At 38.0% G+C, this 18,609-nt stretch overlaps 1 protein-coding gene and 1 pseudogene across 1 annotated transcript; one reads left to right on the top strand and one right to left on the bottom strand.

Annotated features, from left to right (window-relative positions):
* Positions 1 to 975: 975 nt before the first annotated feature.
* On the bottom strand, positions 976 to 12,133 carry LOC146611999 (uncharacterized). The gene is made up of 12 exons (XM_085342768.1): positions 11,863 to 12,133; positions 10,798 to 10,932; positions 10,065 to 10,640; positions 8,833 to 8,952; positions 7,244 to 7,363; positions 5,943 to 6,062; positions 5,714 to 5,833; positions 5,471 to 5,590; positions 4,363 to 4,488; positions 3,246 to 3,365; positions 1,587 to 1,688; positions 976 to 1,028 (listed from the first exon to the last, which is right to left on the bottom strand). Exons 1-12 carry the CDS (start codon positions 12,131 to 12,133, stop codon positions 976 to 978), a joined length of 1,983 nt encoding a protein of 660 aa, XP_085198894.1.
* Positions 12,134 to 13,134: 1,001 nt separating this feature from the next.
* On the top strand, positions 13,135 to 17,197 carry LOC146611998 (G protein-coupled receptor family C group 6 member A-like; annotated as a pseudogene).
* Positions 17,198 to 18,609: the final 1,412 nt, after the last annotated feature.

The following is an 18,609-nucleotide window of genomic DNA, read 5'->3' as shown; positions in this document are numbered from 1 at the left end:
AAGATTATTATCAGACAGTTAAAGTGTTAAAATGAATGATAAATTTGTAAATAACACAATATAAGAAATTTTAAATCCTTTGTTTCAGAAAATTTATTTTTCATTTGCCACTAAATACCCTTTACAAAATCAATATACAGACAGTTAAGTACGAATATACATTATGTCATGCACATGGTCGTCTATTTAAACAGCACATGTATATAGAGTAAGTCAGGTTTTTAAAACTTTTCACGAAAACAGACTTTCATGGCCAAGTGTGCAAAGTACTGGAAGAGTTGGTAATACTTAAACTCTTTGAACTACTTTCCATCTCCTTCAAACAAAATAGTAATTACTAATCACATTTGTGCAAGCAAAACAATAATTATAATCATAATAAAAAGGTTATCAAACAATCCAGGTATCAAAGGGAGGGGTATAATAAATCGTTGTGATGTAACATGCCATAAGCCTGTTGAATCAGCCTTCATTTTTGGTCTTTTTTAGAATGCTGCAATCTGACGGACAACTATAAAACTCTTGTTACATAAGAGATTAGCTTATATTTTTCTGCTATGGAGGCTTAGTGTTCTGCCAAGAGCTACACTGCACGGACATAGAAAAGCTCTCAAAGTAGCGTATGCACAATAGGAAAGTAATAGGCTGTCTACTCAATAAACAACAATTATAGAAGCAGAGATGTTTAGTTGACTACATGTTGATAAACAAGTTGTCATCCATATTTGAATAGGAACCCAGGTATATGTAAACATGTACACCAGTTTTACCTGACTTTACAGCAAGAAGTAAAAACAGATTGGGCAGCAAATTAAAAAAAATAATCATATTTAATATGACAAAAATCAAAACCACGCACACTTTCACTGAAATGTTAACATTCCAGTTTACAGATGTTTACAGGTTGACTCCCATGGGTCGTGAAGCTGGATGTAATGCATGCCCTGCACTTGTCCTCTGATGGTATTGATGCTCTTAATATTGCTGGTGGCTTTCAATCTGATTCACTTTGTCTGAGAGTTCATCGAGTGAGACACAGAGTCAAAGAAAAAGCAAGTTTTGACTTAACCTTGAAGTGACTGAGTGGGCTCTTTTGCATGGAAACATAATCCGTTTACATGAGAAGACAAAGTTTGTCCTGTTTTTATGAATTAACAACAAATCTTGTTCGAGATTTGAATACTCAGTTTCATGGGAGCAACATTAGCCTCCCTACTTTGTTTAGATTTGAAACACCGGGAGATCCTTGTGTCTTTGAGTAGAACCTTTGAGTAGAACTGATGGTACTGTTTTTTATCATTTCTGGAAGAACATCAAGATATGGTACCAATCACCAGTTAGTGGAACAAGGATATGGGACAGGTGTGTGAAATATATAAATGCTTTTTTAAAATTTATTCATTTGTGTTACTGAAACAATGAAATTTTGATTTAAAATGACGTATTTCTATAAAAAAATATATCAGGATATTTAATGCCCCTGCTCAGTTTTTTCAGTTGCTAAGATAGTTTGGCTCGGGCTGAGACACAAAGTAAAGACAGATATTTCTTTCATGCAGTTATCACATTTTTAAGAAAAAGGATATGCTTTCTGCTCAGCTCCTGAATGGTTGACTGTACTTTTTTCTGGAACACAATCTGAGCTTCACACATGCAGGCATCCTCGGTTATTTCACTCCTCATTTCCTCTGAAAGAGTAAAATAAAATTATTGAGACAGTCAAATAATATCACAGGTGTTTTTTCATGTCTTCTCAGCTCTCCACTTGTTTAAGGATCAACAGCAGCAACCAACATGTTTTAAACCTTTCAAAGAATCAGTGCTCAATAAGTAAACTGTTTTAAAGATTAATAAATCTTATGAATCTTAGATGTTATTTTTAATAAAAAGAGTTGGTGGTTATTGATAAGATGATATGCATCAGAAGAACCAACATGATTTGTCCTTTGTGAGGGAGATCAGATCATAAACATGGATTTCATGACATATAATCAATGCTTAAAGAAATACTATTCACATGTACAACATATATGTACTACAAATAGCAATGAAAAAAAAAACAAAAAACAAGAAACAGTAATAACAGGTAATAACTCCAGTCAAAGATTTTTCTTTAGTTGGGCCAGAGTTCTCCATCACAAAATTTCCACTCCAGTTCCAGCATCTCATGTCATAATCTTTGCTGGACCAGCACATGTAATGCTTGCCACTGATCTTCGTTAGCTGTAGACTTTTCCACAAAATGAAGGATGCAAAATGAAAAACACAAAACATTAATACATAGATATCATTGCAAAAAAATGTAAACTTAAATGGGAAGATTCAGTATTATAGGCTTGACCATGTTCCCAAGCAGATACAATGGAATTTATTATATCTGTATTATAGACTGTATATAAAGGATGGCATGACATGTGCTGTTACTCATGGGTTTTGACTGCTGATGTTTGATTGTTTGTTTGCTTAGGGGGTTGAGTTTTTTCTTTTTTGTTTTTTGACAAATAAAGAAGGAGGGCTGAGTTATTGGCTAATGCCATTAAGCTTGGTTAGTAGTCTACATCCATAAACTGTACAGGTCTGTACATTTCAGATTTTTCTTTATTCGTTTGGTCTGCATCACAAAGCAAGTTATATCCTTTGTAGGTTAATTCAATTAAAATGCTCCAAAAGGCACCAACAGAACAAATACAGTCAACATGTTCAGTTCTATGACTCCAATTTGCCAGAGGTGAGCCTATCAAACACCAATAGGCCATCGCTATGACCAACAAACATGAACAGCATCAATGACCAGAATTAACTGTTGGTCAGATGGAGTCTATGTTGCCACTGCATTAGGTAAATTATCCATAAGGCATATAACAAATATCACTCATGTCAATGCTTATGTTAAATAGCAATGTCCTCCCTACCCTCAGGTAAAGTGGGTGCTCAGATAGATGTGGTAGAACCTGTGGGTTTTCCAATCACTCAGACACCAGGGATCACATAATAGGTATAAATCTTTGAGCTCATCCAGATTTTTACATACAAATTCCATTTAGGAAAATAGTGAAGCCTATAGACACTGTCAGAGAATATGACTGTAAATACAAATATAATACTGGCATCTCACCTTTGAGGGCTTACCGAAACCATGTGCCACATCTCTTAGTAAAACAATATTGCATATCCACCATATCAGTTGCACATTACAGAAAACCTAGGCTTGAAGATTTATGCTGACAAAAAGGTAAAATTCTTACGGGAACATGTTTTCTGGTCTGTATTCAACACATATCCTTCTCGACACTTGCATGTGTAAGAAACACCGTTGTTGATACAAATATGCTGGCAGTCATGTCCCTGAGCGCAAGCATCTGAACCTGCAATAATATTAATTGACTTGGTTATTCTGTCAACCGCAGCTTTGTTCTCATTCTCATAATACGAGGCATGGCTTAAAAAGTTATCCACTCCCACTCAGTTGGAGAGAAATCCATTTAAATTTGGCTGACCTCCCCTGAAGATTATCTTCTTATGCACCTCTTGTCAAATGCCACTGTTAAGTTTCGGTCACTCCCGTTCTGACGACGTGCCAGATTGAATTTGCACTTTCAAAACGAACCTCAAGTATGCACAGAGAGCAAACATCCAATTCTTTGTTAAACTGACCAGACTTTCATTTTGGGAATCATTACTGTTGATAAGAGCTGGCGCCTCTAAAACCTAGCTCTTATTAACAACAGCGGAGGGTCTGAAGTATCAAAACCTACAGGCTTCAGGTTAATAGTACAACCATAAGGACTTTTGTTATTTTTCTGGCATTCACAGGGACATTCACAATGCCTGCCATTGTGCCAGCATGTACCCATGCACATTGGATTAAGAAGAAGGAGCCAATTCTTGATCACCAAACAATTCTGCCAAATTAGTTCTCTGCAAATTTGTCCACTTCCTTAAAATGTTATTCGAGTTAAAGCATCTCATGCTGCTTCTAGGTGTGTTTTACAGGCACCATCCAACCAAGAGGTGATACTAGTGAAGGCCCTTACAGCCTCTTGGTTGGCTTGAAACCTAACATATGTCACAGATGGGCTGGAGGCAGACCTGAGGTGCACAAGAAGATTACTTTAAAGCAGAAACTGTACAAATGTACATTCTTATGAGCTTTTTATGAGAGGTGTCACAGAACTTTTTGATGACACATTAACATTAGGTCCCCCTGAATCATTTTTCTAGCATTATATATCATGTATAATACTTTTGTTTTGTACCTTTCTTTCCAAGCTCCTTAGACTATAATACATTTGCTCCACAATTTCTTGAATCTTTATGGCATAACAAAATATTCTAAGAAATTTAAAAACAAATCTTTCTTACGTGAGCAAGTTTTCTGATCCACGTTCAGCACATATCCCACTCGACATTTGCAGATGTATGAATTCCCATTATTAACACATATGTGCTGGCAGTCGTGTCCCTGGGCACACGCATCTGAACTGGAACCTGAAAAGAAACACTCATCCCCTCAGCACCTCATGATAAAACAAATAATCAGTTGTCTGTATAAAGAATACTTGGTTAGGCCTCAATCACATAGGCTTAGATACCAGTCAGTAGCCCACTGCCAACCACCAGTTACTATGGAAAAATGTGTGTTATCCGGCCAATTGGCAAATATTTCCTGACTGTTGCCAGATGAAATAAGAAAAAAAGATTGTGCTGCACCAAAAACCTCTTTGTGATTTGCTAGCCAACTGCCATGGTTGCCCACAGTCTGCATGAAAGATTTTGACCTGTCTGCAAACACTCCCTGTTTACTCTCCAAATTGCAGTGAAATTAGAAAATGTTAAAATCTTACTTTGAAGGAAAACAGTCTTTATTTCAAGTTTGCATCAAATCACACATCTCTATCACTTGGTGAGCAGTTTAAGATTATTTGCAGACAAGTCAATTCAATTCAGTTTTATTTATACAGCATCAAATCACAACAGGAGTCACCTCAAGTCTACTGGTGGTCACGGCAACTTGTAAGAAACTAGAGCAATCACTAAGAGGTTTTTGGTACAGCACCATATAACTCTTTGCAGCCTATTTAATACTAGAGACTACCAGCAACCTTCAGAAACCCCTCACCAACTCCTCACACGACACAGTTATCTCTAGCGAGTGGCATGTAGCAATCAGTTTCACAGTGACTGACAATCACTTGCAACTGATCAGGAATACACATTTTTTCACTTCTAACTGATGGTGTTCAGTCAGGGAAGCGCAGAGAGCTGTGTAACTCAAATCTCTTAAATCTTTCACTGAAAGAATAGAAGTAATTTCAGATCAGAACAATAGACCATGTGTACAAGAGATGATGAGTTTTGCTACACTAAAGATGAAAAACTACACTCTGGTGAAGTACAGCAGTTTTGTGGGCATGCTTTGAAATGCTGGATCACACCACTGATACCAAACAGACATACTGAAAAGTCTTACGTGAGCATGTTTTCTGGTCTGCATTCAAAACATATCCCACGTGACATTCACAGAGATACGAATCGTCACTGTGGACACAAATGTGCTGGCAATCATGTCCTTTTGCACAAAAGTCCAACCCTGTAAAGAAACAGCTCCACATCTGACTGACTTATACTGATGACACGATCCAATCCACTTCTATTGTTAAAAACTCTCCTTTAGTTTATGAAAAACAAACATATTGAGATTTAAGTTTCTTACGTGAGCATGTTTTCTGGTCTGGATTCAATGTGTATCCCATTTTACATTTGCACATGTATGAATCACCAGTGCTGAAACAAATGTGCTGGCAGTCATGTCCCTGGGGACATGTATCTGAACCTGGAAGAAAAAAACTTTAACATCTACCTGGTTCAGTCACAGAGTTCAACAAAGCAGACTCTGAAGCAAAACCAAGACACATCTGAATTGTAAGGATCCAGGTTCTCACGTGAGCATGTTTTCTTATCTGGATTCAATACATATCCCACTCGACATTTGCAGATGTATGAGTCATCACTGTTAACACAAGTGTGCTGGCAATCATGACCGTGGGCACATGGATCAGAACCTGAAAAGAGATCACACGTGATGTGATGTTTTATATAATCAGAGCTAAGCTTTGGCCTTTTGGTGACTGGCAATTTTGCCTTTTAGAGTTAATGTTAAAAGACCAAAACAGAATAGTTCAGTAAACAATACATGAGAATATTAGCTTTATGCAGTCCTTGCCAAAGTGAGTTAAAAATATTTTACCCTTTGGTCTGTCAGTTCCTGTCTACCAAACTTGCTGCCATTAAAAATAATAACAACAAACAACCTCATCCTTATTCTGGGAGCATGAAAAACAAAATTTCTTGATCACAAAGGCCCATTATATAAAATTTATTCTTACGTAAACATGTTTTTGATCTGAATTTAACATATATTCCTCATGACATGTGCAGAGGTATGGATCATTATCACTGGCACAAATATGTTTGCACTCATTTTTCTGGTCACATATCACAAATCTGAAAAGAGTCACTTGTACAGTTGCTTGTATCTTTAGCCCCTGAACATTATTATGGGTCAGTATTTTATAAATAAATGTTAAATTAAGCTGGCACTCCCAGCTTAATGTCCTCATCTGGCCATCCCTACATAAACTGAGCGACGTGCATATGGAGAATTGCGATTCACGATTCACGCACTTACATCTTCTCGTAACTTTGTGTGTGTGTGTGTGTGTGTGTGTGTGTGGGGGGGGGGGGGGGGGGGGGGGTCATAACCCACCTAACCCCCCTGGAAATTTCACCCCTGGCATACATCTGCATGTTTTCTGGTCTGCATTCAACATTAACCCATCTTGATACATACCAAGGTAAGAATCTCTATTGACAGCAGCAGTTCCTGAACTTGTGGCGCTTATTACAGGCGCTGTCATGTGCTCGATGCCTTAGCTTGAAGTCTCCCTTAAACTGTTTGCTCTGTGATTTGACCACAGATCTCAATCAAATGAGAGGAAACATCAGTTCTTATGTGTGCTTCTTCTTAGTACTGGTTTCTAATATTCACCTGACAGGCCAAAGTCTGAAGGTCGGGATAGATTTTACTTACTTCCAGACCATGGGAAATACAATGTGCTGAAAGGTTAAGGTGAGTTTTTTTAATGTCCAAACCCAAAAATCAAACTCAGCACAATTAACAACATTATTAATAAATATGAATTCTCAAAAGCAAATCAATTGATAAAAAAAATCATATACTTACGTGAGCATGTTTTCTGGTCCGCATTCAGTACATATCCAACTCGACACTTGCAGGTGTACGAGTCATCACTGTTGATACAAATGTGTTGGCAGTAATTTCCCCGGGCACATGGATCTGAACCTGGAAAGAAACACGCATTCACGTTTGAGTGAAAGAGTTTTCAGTTTACAAATAACAGCTAAGAAGGCTTTTCTGCACCCATTAGAGTTTGTGCCGCTCATTAATGCAGGCTTTCACCATGCCCTGCTTATTTAATTTGTGCTGAATAGTGTTTGTCCTAATCTATTTAGAGCAACCCAAAACATTAGTAACAAGAGTTGGTATGCAGTGTGTGTGTCTTCAGAACAAAGTGCCCAAACCAGCTAATGTTCAAAAGGAGTTTCACAACATGTGAAATTTTGAAATAAGTTTTCCTTTCTTATCCAGATTACAGTTAAAAAATATAAGTTTTAGTTGTGTCTACTACTGTGGTAGATGGGACGCATACAGCCAAAATCCAAATTTCATATGGTTAAAAAAAATTATTTCATACATCTATCCATTTTGCTTGCTACTTATCCGCCTTAGTGTAGATGGGTGGGCTTTAACCTGGGAAGTATACCTGGGACGGATCAGCTTTAATGAACCATCCATTTACAAAACAGATGAACAGCTCAAGATATTTTAAAAAAAGTATTTCCACAATCATCCAAAATTAATGCAATAAAGCATATAAATCCATCTACTTTGTCAGTAACAAAGCTCTAAAACCGACCTCTTGACTTGGATAAAATTAACAGTTCCTTAAAATGATCCATTCTTAATGACTGTTAGCACAACACAAATGCTTCCTGCACCTCCTTCTCTGCAATTTTCAGTTTTAATATCATTCAATATAAAATAAATCAAATCTGAAATAAAGTTTCAACCTACCCCCCTTAGAATCATCTTATTTTATAGGAACTTTTTTCCAAATTCCTTGTAATGTGAGCACCCAGATGGGCCTGGATCAAAGAGAGTCTCCGGATCAGTGGATGATCCAAGTATGAGCCAGCAGATGAGTTCACTGTACTAAACACAATAGTCATGGATGTTCTGCTCTCAAGTTTAGTAAATATGAGTTTATATATACTCCCAATGCCTCTGTTCATGCACAGGAAGAATATGAAAGTGAGGCAGATAAAATGCTTAAAGTATATAAGGTATAATTCACATTGTCACTGCAGATGACTTTTGTTTGGTATGTTCTTCAAATATCATCATATTTGAGGCAGTTGGATTTATTGTGATTATATTTAAAGGTTATACAAAGAAACTACAGCTAGATAATAAGCCTGGTAAATATAGAAAAATAGGAAAGAATATAGGTAAAAAATTAGATCTTTCATATACTATAACGTGGTTTGACCAGTTAGTTACCCATACCACATGGTTATAATGCCCTTGAAAGTTTACAAAAAATGCCTTTTATTAAATCTTTCCCAGTGGATTATAAGAAAACAAATCAAACATCCAGGACACCAATGCATGTTTCTGTTGGGGGGATGGTAAAAAAAGAAAAAAGGTTAAACAATGGATATAAATGTGAAGAAAAACATAAAGACTCTTACGTGAGCATGTTTTCATGTCCAGGTTAAGGATGTAGCCCGGGCGACACTTACAGTTGTAAGAGTCGCCACTGTTGACACAAATATGCTGGCAGTTGTGTCCCTGAGCACATGGCTCCAAACCTGAAAAGAAACACTCCAGTGTCTGATTGGCTTAGGTCTAGTGATTCATTGAAATCAATTATTTTGTGTTGCGCATCTATGTTAGTATGCTGCAAGTATGCTTCTAGCAATCTGCATCATGCAAATTAGATTCATCTCTGTGCTTCAGCTACAGTGATGTTATAGCAAAGAGTTATTTGTGAAGAAAGAGGTGTTTTTAAATTCAAGTTTCCAGAACTTAAAAAAAGACAATTCCATGAAGTACAAGTCAAACAGATAAAATCCAAACACAAATATTTGCATATTAAAAGCATGTTAAAAGTCTTGCAAAGTTTGACATAATGTATAATGGTGCATGGCTAGCATAAGAAATAGACTTTGTTAGTTTGTGTGGAACCACAATTTGGAAGGAGAAACTAAGCTTGGCATTTTTATATCAACTGTTTTTTTAACTGAAAAACCTTGAAATTTCCACTTAAAATGATTTTACTCAAATAAAATAATTATTTTACTTTTTATGATACGTGGCTATTAATTTCATGTGAGAGGCTGCGAAGGCCATAATTGGAGAGCACCTGAGCAGGCCTGCAGGTAACTAAGCAAGGCACATGTCATGAGGCGCAAACTGCAATGCTGCATGTGAAGCGGAGCACGCTCTCTGTGAAAATAAAGACAGCATCATATCAGGTTTCAACCATTTTAAGGTATCAAAGTACTTCGAGTTTCCTCCAAGTCAGCAGATCAACCAGTGACAGGAGGTTGGTCTTCTCTTTTAAGTTGGTTAGTATAACTTGTGCGTGTTTAATTCCGGCAACATCAACACCATTCTTACTTTCTCTCCATCTGAATGGCTATAGTTAATGATGCCCTTTTTGGAGGTAAATCACTAGTTACCTTGTCCTTGTTCTAAAGAAGAGGACTGTAACTTTAGAATGGAGATTCCCTCTATGGTGCTGCCCATACAATCACAGCTGAATAAAAGAAGGATGGCTCTGACGTACCGTTGTTTCCTTTATCATCATGCTCATTTATTCTGTTACCCTCCTTCCTGCTATCTAGGCTGTAATCATCACTTCCAGGATCTACACGTTTATCCTCACTCCCATCATCATCATCATCATCTTCATCCTTACCACACAAAGTTTCCCTAAATTTGGAAGTGAGCTTCTCTATGACACCATAAGTCTCCACATAGAAGACATGGTCATCATAAGGTTGGCTGGCCATGAGTCGGAGGGACGCCACATCAGCTCTGTCTACTCCCACAGCGTAGATCTCGATTCCTGCTGCTCGTGCTGATGCTGACACTTCCTCCACCTTGTCCTGGGGCCTCCCATCTGTCACTATGATGGCCACCTTGGCGATGCTTGCAGAGCCAGCTCGGGCTCCTGCCTCCATGGTGAAAGCTTTTTCCATGGCCGTCTTAATGGCCATCCCTGTCATGGTGCCTGAAGCAAGGGGCTCAACACGGGCCAGTGCCTGCTTCACATGGGACTTGTCAGAATATGTGTTCAGCAGAAACTCGATTTGCACGGTGCTGGCATAATTGACGAGGCCTACTCGAGTGGCATCAGAGCCAATGGCCAAACTGTCCACCATGTCCACCAGGAACTCCTTGGCTTTTTCAAACTCAGCAGGACGTACACTGCGGGAGCTGTCAATGATGAAAACCAGATCTATTGGTCGATTTCTGCAGTTGGTTCTTGTTGCTTTAAGAAAAAAAATAGCATGTTTTTGTGGTTTTTAATGAAAATCAGTTTATCTTAAGACAAGCACTGCAACAGTTACTGCAAAGTTTTATTTTCAGTCACAAATCAAAACTCATTCTAGAAATTAAACAGATTTATTAATGTTTCAGTTTAGTACCTGCATTAGTTCTGATGGATCCTCTGGAGTCTCCAGCAGGCTTCCAGGATCCAAGCGGTGCAGCTTTGTCTTGCAGCGGTGAAAGCAGCTTTGGACTTTTTTGTAGTGGCTGAGACGTGGAATATGTGCCAGCATCTTTGCCAAGCAACAAAGAAAAGTTAAGAGGGAAAAGAATTAAAGCTCTGGCTGCTTTAATTTAGTGCAAAAAGAGAAGAAAAAGCAACAAAACACCAGTCATGCTAAAAATAATTTTCGATGACCTTTTTCTATAAATGATTCTAGAAACGTACAATTTAAGTAGGTAATGAATCTGAGCAAGTCTGAGCAGTTAACCAGTAAGTGAAGGGATAAGCAGAATTATAAATTAGTACAATAGATAAGTGATGATTAATTGGTTAAAACAACTCAGTAAATATATGCCAAAGAGATTAAACCGTTAGCTAATAGTATGTAATAAAAATAAGCGAGTGACAAACAGTGCAGCTAACTGAAACTATGACTGAAGTGAAATTGTGAGTAGAAAAAAAGGTATGGCAGTACAGGTAGACACTTACAAACTAGTTACAAACGAGTTAAACAGTAGATTACCATTTAATAGAAGAAAGGCGTGTTAACCGATAAACTGTTAAACTATACAGAAAAAAAGTTGTTAAACATAAAAGATAAACAAAACAAAGTCGTTTCTTGAACGTAAAATTATTTATTATTATCAAAATATAATGGATAAGCAAAGAAACTGTTAGTTTGTCTAGATAATTAGACAAACAACAGATTGTTAGTAGTAACAAAAAGATTGCTTGCTTTAAAAAAGGTTTTTGGACATATATTTTAAGCACTATTTAAATTCACTTTAGTTTCAAAAGTCACCTACATAAAAAGTAGAATAAAGAAACTATTAAGTTTCAAAAAGTAATCAGTTACAACCAAGTTAAGAAATTATCTACTGTTATTGTGAATTTATATTATAAAGAAATATATACAAAGTGAGAGCAAAGGACCATTGCACACTGCGTCCACAGCAGGTGGATGGATATCACGTCCTTCCTGTCAGGTAGTTGTTGGTACCTGCTCGCGCCTTCCGCTGCTCCTGGACTCCTTGGACGGTAAAATCATCCGCCTGGTGCTGGTGAAATTTTTCGTCATTTAGTGCTTCGTCGGAGGTTTGGACAGTAGATCTGTTATCGTCGAGGCGCCCATAGAACTTCGGGGGGACCTGCGGGGACACTCGTGGAATTGGGGGCGTAATGTGCGACCGGGGCTGTGAGAAAGTGCCTAAAGATCCCGGTGCCAGGACAACGCCGATAACGCAGACCAGTCCCCACATTAATGAAGCCATGTCTGTTTTCTGCGGTCCTCCTCAGGGTGCCCTCTGGGTGTCCGCTGCTACAGCTGGATGTAACGTCTTTATATGATCTGCTCCACGGCCCATAGGGCGTGGGAACCGGAGGCCCAATCCATATAGGAGGGCGGTTTCAAAGCAAAAGCTGCTCTTAGTTTCCTGTAACAGTGCAGTGGGACATAACGTGACAAAATAAAATAATCCTACTAATTAATTAATTACATATAAATGTGGGAAATATATGAAAATGCATAGAATATTATAAATATTATTTTGAGAAATACCAAAGAAGAAAATAAAAAAATACAGATTAGGCGTTTGTATAATGTATAATATCATTCTTACTTCTTTTGACTTAAGGAATTTGATTTGAGTTCGATAGCTTAATCCTCACATCTTTCACCGAGTTGATCAGGTCCCATGATCCTCACTTTCAATACTGAATGTAACAGAAACAGTTTTTGCAACATCATTGAAACAGCGCTCTAGCTATAGTGAATGATAGCATTTCTAGTGATTGATTTCATTAAAGTAAAACGGATTGTACTATTTGGCATATAATTCTCAATGAAGGTTGTTAAATGAAACATGCTGCCCTCTCATGGGTTGCTGTGAAAACTGCACCACATGTTTGGATCAGTAATGTCTTTCAATTAAAAAAAACTTGAAACCTAGTCTTAATACCTTTGGATTACTTAGAATTTGAGCTCTGCATATGTTTTTTCCTCTTCTCAAAATATCTTGGATGGAAATCAAATGCATTTTGCATCTCCAGCATTTATAGACACAAAAATCTAATGGAGGAATGAAAACCATTCTTCTGAGCAATATTCCCCTGTTTTTAGTGCTTTTGTGATGGTGATGGTGGAAAGAAATGTCTAACACATCAATCTGCATTGTCATCCTGAAGAAACCAATCCCATAACAGTGATCACTCAGATATACTGTGTCATCCTTTGCATAAACCTTTTTGATTGGAGAACAGGTGGATGCAAACCATGCAAACAAAAGATCTCTCACAGGGAAACAACAACCCCTCACTGTGCAAAGTAACAGGTTAGGCTTTTCCTTTAAATCGTCATGCACCAGCTTAGTCATACATATAGATCCCACATAGATATTTAAAGTAAATAAAAAAAATAATACAATGTAAGTGTTACAATCATAATATTGCACTGTTTCATGGACAGGATGTACAAATGTTCCTCCGCAGTCAGGTAATGATATACGCCATCAGAAAAATCAAGCTACCTAACATCACCATAGGATACGACATCTATGACACCTGTGGAGATGTTGGCCTCGCTGTGAGAGCGACTCTTGAGCTGCTGAAGAGTCAGTCAGACCCACGAAGCTGTTTATTACCATCAGAGCCCCAAATGAAGGTGGTGATTGGAGAAAGGTACTCGGAAGTATCGATAGCTGTAGCAAGAATTGTTGCTCTGTCATCAGTTGCCCAGGTTTGTTTTCTATTCATTTGATACTGTCCTACAAAGCTCAGTTAGAAACACAAAGAGACATTAATAATAATAAGGACCAGTAGAAATGTAATGATTTTGGCAACTAAATCTTTAGATTGTATATCTGTTGAAACTGATGTATTGTAATATCTCCTTATGTCTGTTTAACAGATTGGTTATGCATCAACTAGTGAGTTTCTCAGCGACAGATTCAAGCTTCTGCGAACAGTGCAGAGCGATAAATATCAGGCAAGAGGTATTGTTGAGCTGGTGAAGAAGTTTCTTTGTTCACCTCTTGTCAGCTGATTTTATGACAAACAACTCCCAGACCCAAACTGAGCTGAATGAACTACTGGAAAAAATAAAAAACTCCTCTGCTGAGGCCATCATTCTCTTCACAAAGGAGACTAATGCAGAAATCATCCTGGAAGCAGCTATTAAACACAAAGTTAACAGAACGTGGATTGCAAGTGATGCATGGTCCAGCTCTCCAAAGATCTCTGCAATGTCAGGCATCGAGCTGGCAGGAGAAGTTTTTGGGTTCATATTTAAGCAGAAAGAGGTGCCTGGCTTTAAAGACTGTGTCATCTCAATGTTTAATTGAACTGAAAACGCCCTTCTCGAAGATTACCTGACGCAGAATCCACTTTGTTCAAATCAGTCTGAAGAAGAAAGACAATGTCTGGAACCGAGTTTCTTGGCTTCTTACATCGACCAGGATGAATCTTATAGGATCTATTTAGCTGTTCAAGTCATTGGTGAGGGGCTCAGATGCTTGCTGAAGTGGGACAACCACCAGTGTGAACATAGCCCCAAATTCACAGCCTCAGAGGTACAGTAAAGATAGCTTGTTGATTATCAATTGTTTGTCTTTGACAAATAATTTTTATACATTTGTCCCTAAAAAGGATTATATAATAAATTTGCTTGATTTTCAAGAGTATCTGGTATCTGCAAAAAAATAAGGATAAATAAAATCAGTCTCCCGCTTGTTGGGGAGAAGAGAGTGAGAAGTTTAGCAGCAAACCTCTATAAAGTACAATTAACCAACTGCTAACAGGTGTGTTGCCTCCTGAGCCCCACCTCCACTCTCCCTATCACATACACAAAACCAGGAAGAGAACTACACAAGCATATCCCTGTATAGAAACTTGTGCAATATATTTTTCAAAGAGCACCCTTAAATTTGTCATCACATTCATGGCTTTAAATGGTTTGAAACTCGCTGCTGATCATTTTTTAATGTCCTGAGATTTTGGGAACTTAACTTCTTGCCACAAGTTACCAATATTTCTGTTATTGTTGCAGAGCCTTTTCCTACTAACAGTAAAACAAAAAAATGTTTTAAACTTTATATTTTAGTTTGTAGAAAAGTTTGGTTGATTTACAATGTTTTATCTCTACAGTTTCTCTCAGAAATCCAAAGAGTCAACTTTAACATGAGCACCACACACATATCCTTCAATAGTGATGGAGATCCTAGGATGGGATATGATATCGTATACTGGAACATGTCTGAATTCAAACAGGGTGCAAAAATAGAAACTATTGGGAAATACAGTCCAGATGGAAAAATTAAAATCCCATTATATCTTTTCAAAGACCTGATAAATGACACGGTGAGAGGACAACTAACATGAATTTATTTCCCAACATAATTTATATCATGTAGTAATGCAATTGTTTCCTTTTAAGGTGTCCGCTTACAACTGCTCAAACCTGTGGAGCAGGATACGAGTTTCAGAGGGGAAGTGTTGTCAACGTTGTGTTGCATGTGTGATTGGAGAGTTTTCCCCTGGAAAAGGTAAGATGATGATTATCTAAATTATGCTGTGCTTAATAATCCTATATAGTCACATCAATGCAAATTTATGATACTTATTTGCAAGAATTACTCACATCATACTCACAGTAAAGTAATAACGTCTACTGACTTTTGAATAGTTTATTACCATTTGGACACTGGTTTTATTAATACCTGAGCAATAAACCTTTAAAATTCAGTTTTGCCACATAAACCAGCTCAAACACAAGACACAGAAACTTAAACAAAGATAAAGGTACTTCTAAGAAAACAGATTCGCATGTAAACATTGTTATTACTCTTTAAAAAAAATCAAATAACAATTATAAAGTTGATTATTACCATAAAGTACTATAGTGCTTTTATTAAAGCGATCGTAGCTCAAGAGTTGGCAGTTCGTCTTGTAATCGGAAGGTTGCCGTTTCGAGCCCCGGCTCGGACAGTCTCGGTCGTTGTGTCCTTGGGCAAGACACTTCACCCTACTGCATACTGGTGTTGGCCAGAGGAGCTGATGGTGCAATATGGCAGCCTCGCTTCTGTCAGTCTGCCCCAGGGCAGCTCCGGCTACAACTGTAGCTTGCCTCCACAAGTGTGTGAATGTGAGAGTGAATGTATAGTGGAATTGTAAAGCGCTTTGAGGGTCTCGAAAAGCGCTATATAAATGCAATCCATATTTGTTAAAAACGTGACCTCATTTCCATAATTATCCTATATCAGTTTTTACATTAATTTGCAAATATTTTCAAATATTACTCTCACACTTCTGCTCTGTAATCAGATATTACAGTTAAACTTCCATGTTTAAAACCAAGTTGTCTACATTTAGGCTTTTGCATGTTGAATAAGAAAATATTTTCTCTTTCTTCATGTTTTTAAATATTATTTGTCTTTCTCTGTGCAGGTTCAAGGTGTAAACCCTGCAGTGAAAGGCAATATTCGTCTAAAAAGTTGGATCGGTGTTTGAACAAAACAGTTGAGTTTCTCCCGTGGTCTGATCCTTTCTCGATCATCCTCTGTTCTCTGGCAGCCACTGGGATCATTGTTACTGTTGTGTTTGCTGTTCTGTTTGCAATCAATCTTAGAACTCCCGCTGTCCCTGCTGGCTGGCTTCTGCCTTACGTTCACTTTCATTGACAAACCTACTCAGAACTTAAACTGCGTAGGTTTGCCGCTCTTTGGTATAGTCTTTACCCTCTGCATCTCTTGCATTCTGGCCAACTTGTTTCAAATCTTGTTGGGCTTCAACTTTGATCTGACGATTGGGCCCTGGATAAAGAAGCTAAATCAACCACTGGTGCTTGTGACTGTTGTCTTTGGGATCCAGGTGGCCGTATCAGTGTCATGGCTGATCTTCAACCCACCCACTCCTCAAGAGATCCAAGTGGGCAAAACTATCCTGCACCAGTGTGAGATGACGTCCTTTGGGTACTTTTGGGTTCAGCCATGTTAGTCTACAATGGTTGCTTGGGCCTTACTTGTTTCCTTTTTGCATTCAAGGGTAGACAGCTGCCAGATTTGTATAAAAATGCTTCTTTAATCACTGTCAGTATGATGCTGTTCATGGTTATCTGGATTATCTTCCTCCCACTTTATCTCACCATGTCAGGGAAGTACAAACCAGCAATAGAAGGTGCAGCCATCCTTACTTCCTGCTTCAGCATCCTCTTCAGTCACTTGGCTCCCAAGTGTTTTATTATCTTGTTCAGGAAAGAGCTTAACCAAGAGAGCGCCATCACTGAGTACATTTGGAAGCATTATGAGCGGAAGGGTTTACCTGTGACTGGCACACAACACTGATTTGCAAAGAAATAAATCTTGGGTTCATGTGAGATTCCCTGGCAGTTTATGGGAAGACTGTCTGTTCACCTCATTGGCTAATGAGTTGCCGCAAGGGCAATATACCCTGTTTTAACCTTTCTGACTCTAACCGTTTCCATTTTCTTGACGGCTCATCCAATTCATGGTCACGGATGGGCTGAAGCGTATCTCATCTCTAAGTAGGCAAAGAGGCTGAGTACACCCAGAACAACCAGACTCTAAGGGTAATTATACAACTTGAAGTCTCTTTGCAAGTATGAGTCACCCCCCGTGGTGAACCGTCTTTCACTCAAAGAGCCCACCTCACAATGCAAACTTTAAGCCCTAATAAGAAGAAAAAGGTGATGTGCAAATTATCTTTGGTTATCATAACTAAATCCAATTTTTTTCACATCTTGTAAAGATGTAAAGAGCCTCTGTCAATATATTCACTATTCCTTCTTCTTTGTTCAAACCATCTCAGCCTTGCCTTTCTTACTTTGTTTCAATGTGAGCTGTCCCACTGATGTAGTCAATTCTAAGTGGTACAAGCAGAAAGAGATACAGTTTATGTAGCTTACTGTTTGGGTAGGTGAGGATTCTTTCATGTCTTGAACATCCAGCTTTTTCTTGTTTTCTTCTGCTGTTGTCTACATCCAAGCAGTGCTCACCTGTGAAGAAATGATAGTTGTTTTAAAATTTTTGGTTAACGCATTAGTGCGGTTAGCTTGTTAACACGTTAGCGTTAGCACCGTGCAGCCCCACGCACGGGGCGTTCCGTGTTAACTCGCTAACGGAGATTTGCCGCGTTAATGCGGTTATGGCGTTAACGTCATTTTATCGAGATTAACGCTGACAGCACTAATTTTGTTTGTTTTTTCAGAAATAGTTTACTGCAATATTTCACTAAATGCCTGTAAACTGTAAATTAAGAAAACTAAGAATTCTTTTGTTAAATTAAGCTCTAGCTAATAAGAGAATGAAAATCCAACAGGAATATGTTGATGTAAGTCAAGTTAGGAGACATCTGGGTGGAAGGCTGTGAAAGCTACCTCAGATGATCTCAGTGCTTTATCGCCATTTCTATCTGGTGTGATCTATTTTATGGTTTGTGTTTTAGTGGTTGATGTTTATTAAACTGTATTTTATTCAAATATACCTCTTTTTTTAGACTGGTCCTTTCACATAATCCAATTATCAAGTCACTGTTTGTAATCCTGAATTCTTTGTTTAAAGACACTCATTGCACGATGCCCATGACTAGTAATATCTTAAAATATTCCAATTTAACTAAAGCTTTTAAGAGAGTATGAAGAAAGAAATACTTTGACTTCATTTCGAAAACACACCAACATTCGCTATTGCAACAGCAGTTTTCTTTGTGTACAGGCTGTGACCAGCTAACCTGCTGC

This window comes from Diplotaxodon limnothrissa, linkage group LG19 (assembly GCF_057381915.1).
Source record: "Diplotaxodon limnothrissa isolate DT_005_m linkage group LG19, D_limnothrissa_male_GT1.1, whole genome shotgun sequence".
Classification (NCBI taxonomy): domain Eukaryota; kingdom Metazoa; phylum Chordata; class Actinopteri; order Cichliformes; family Cichlidae; genus Diplotaxodon; species Diplotaxodon limnothrissa.
The sequence above is the reverse complement of the archived record's forward strand: the minus strand, read 5'-3'. Positions and strand labels throughout refer to the sequence as shown.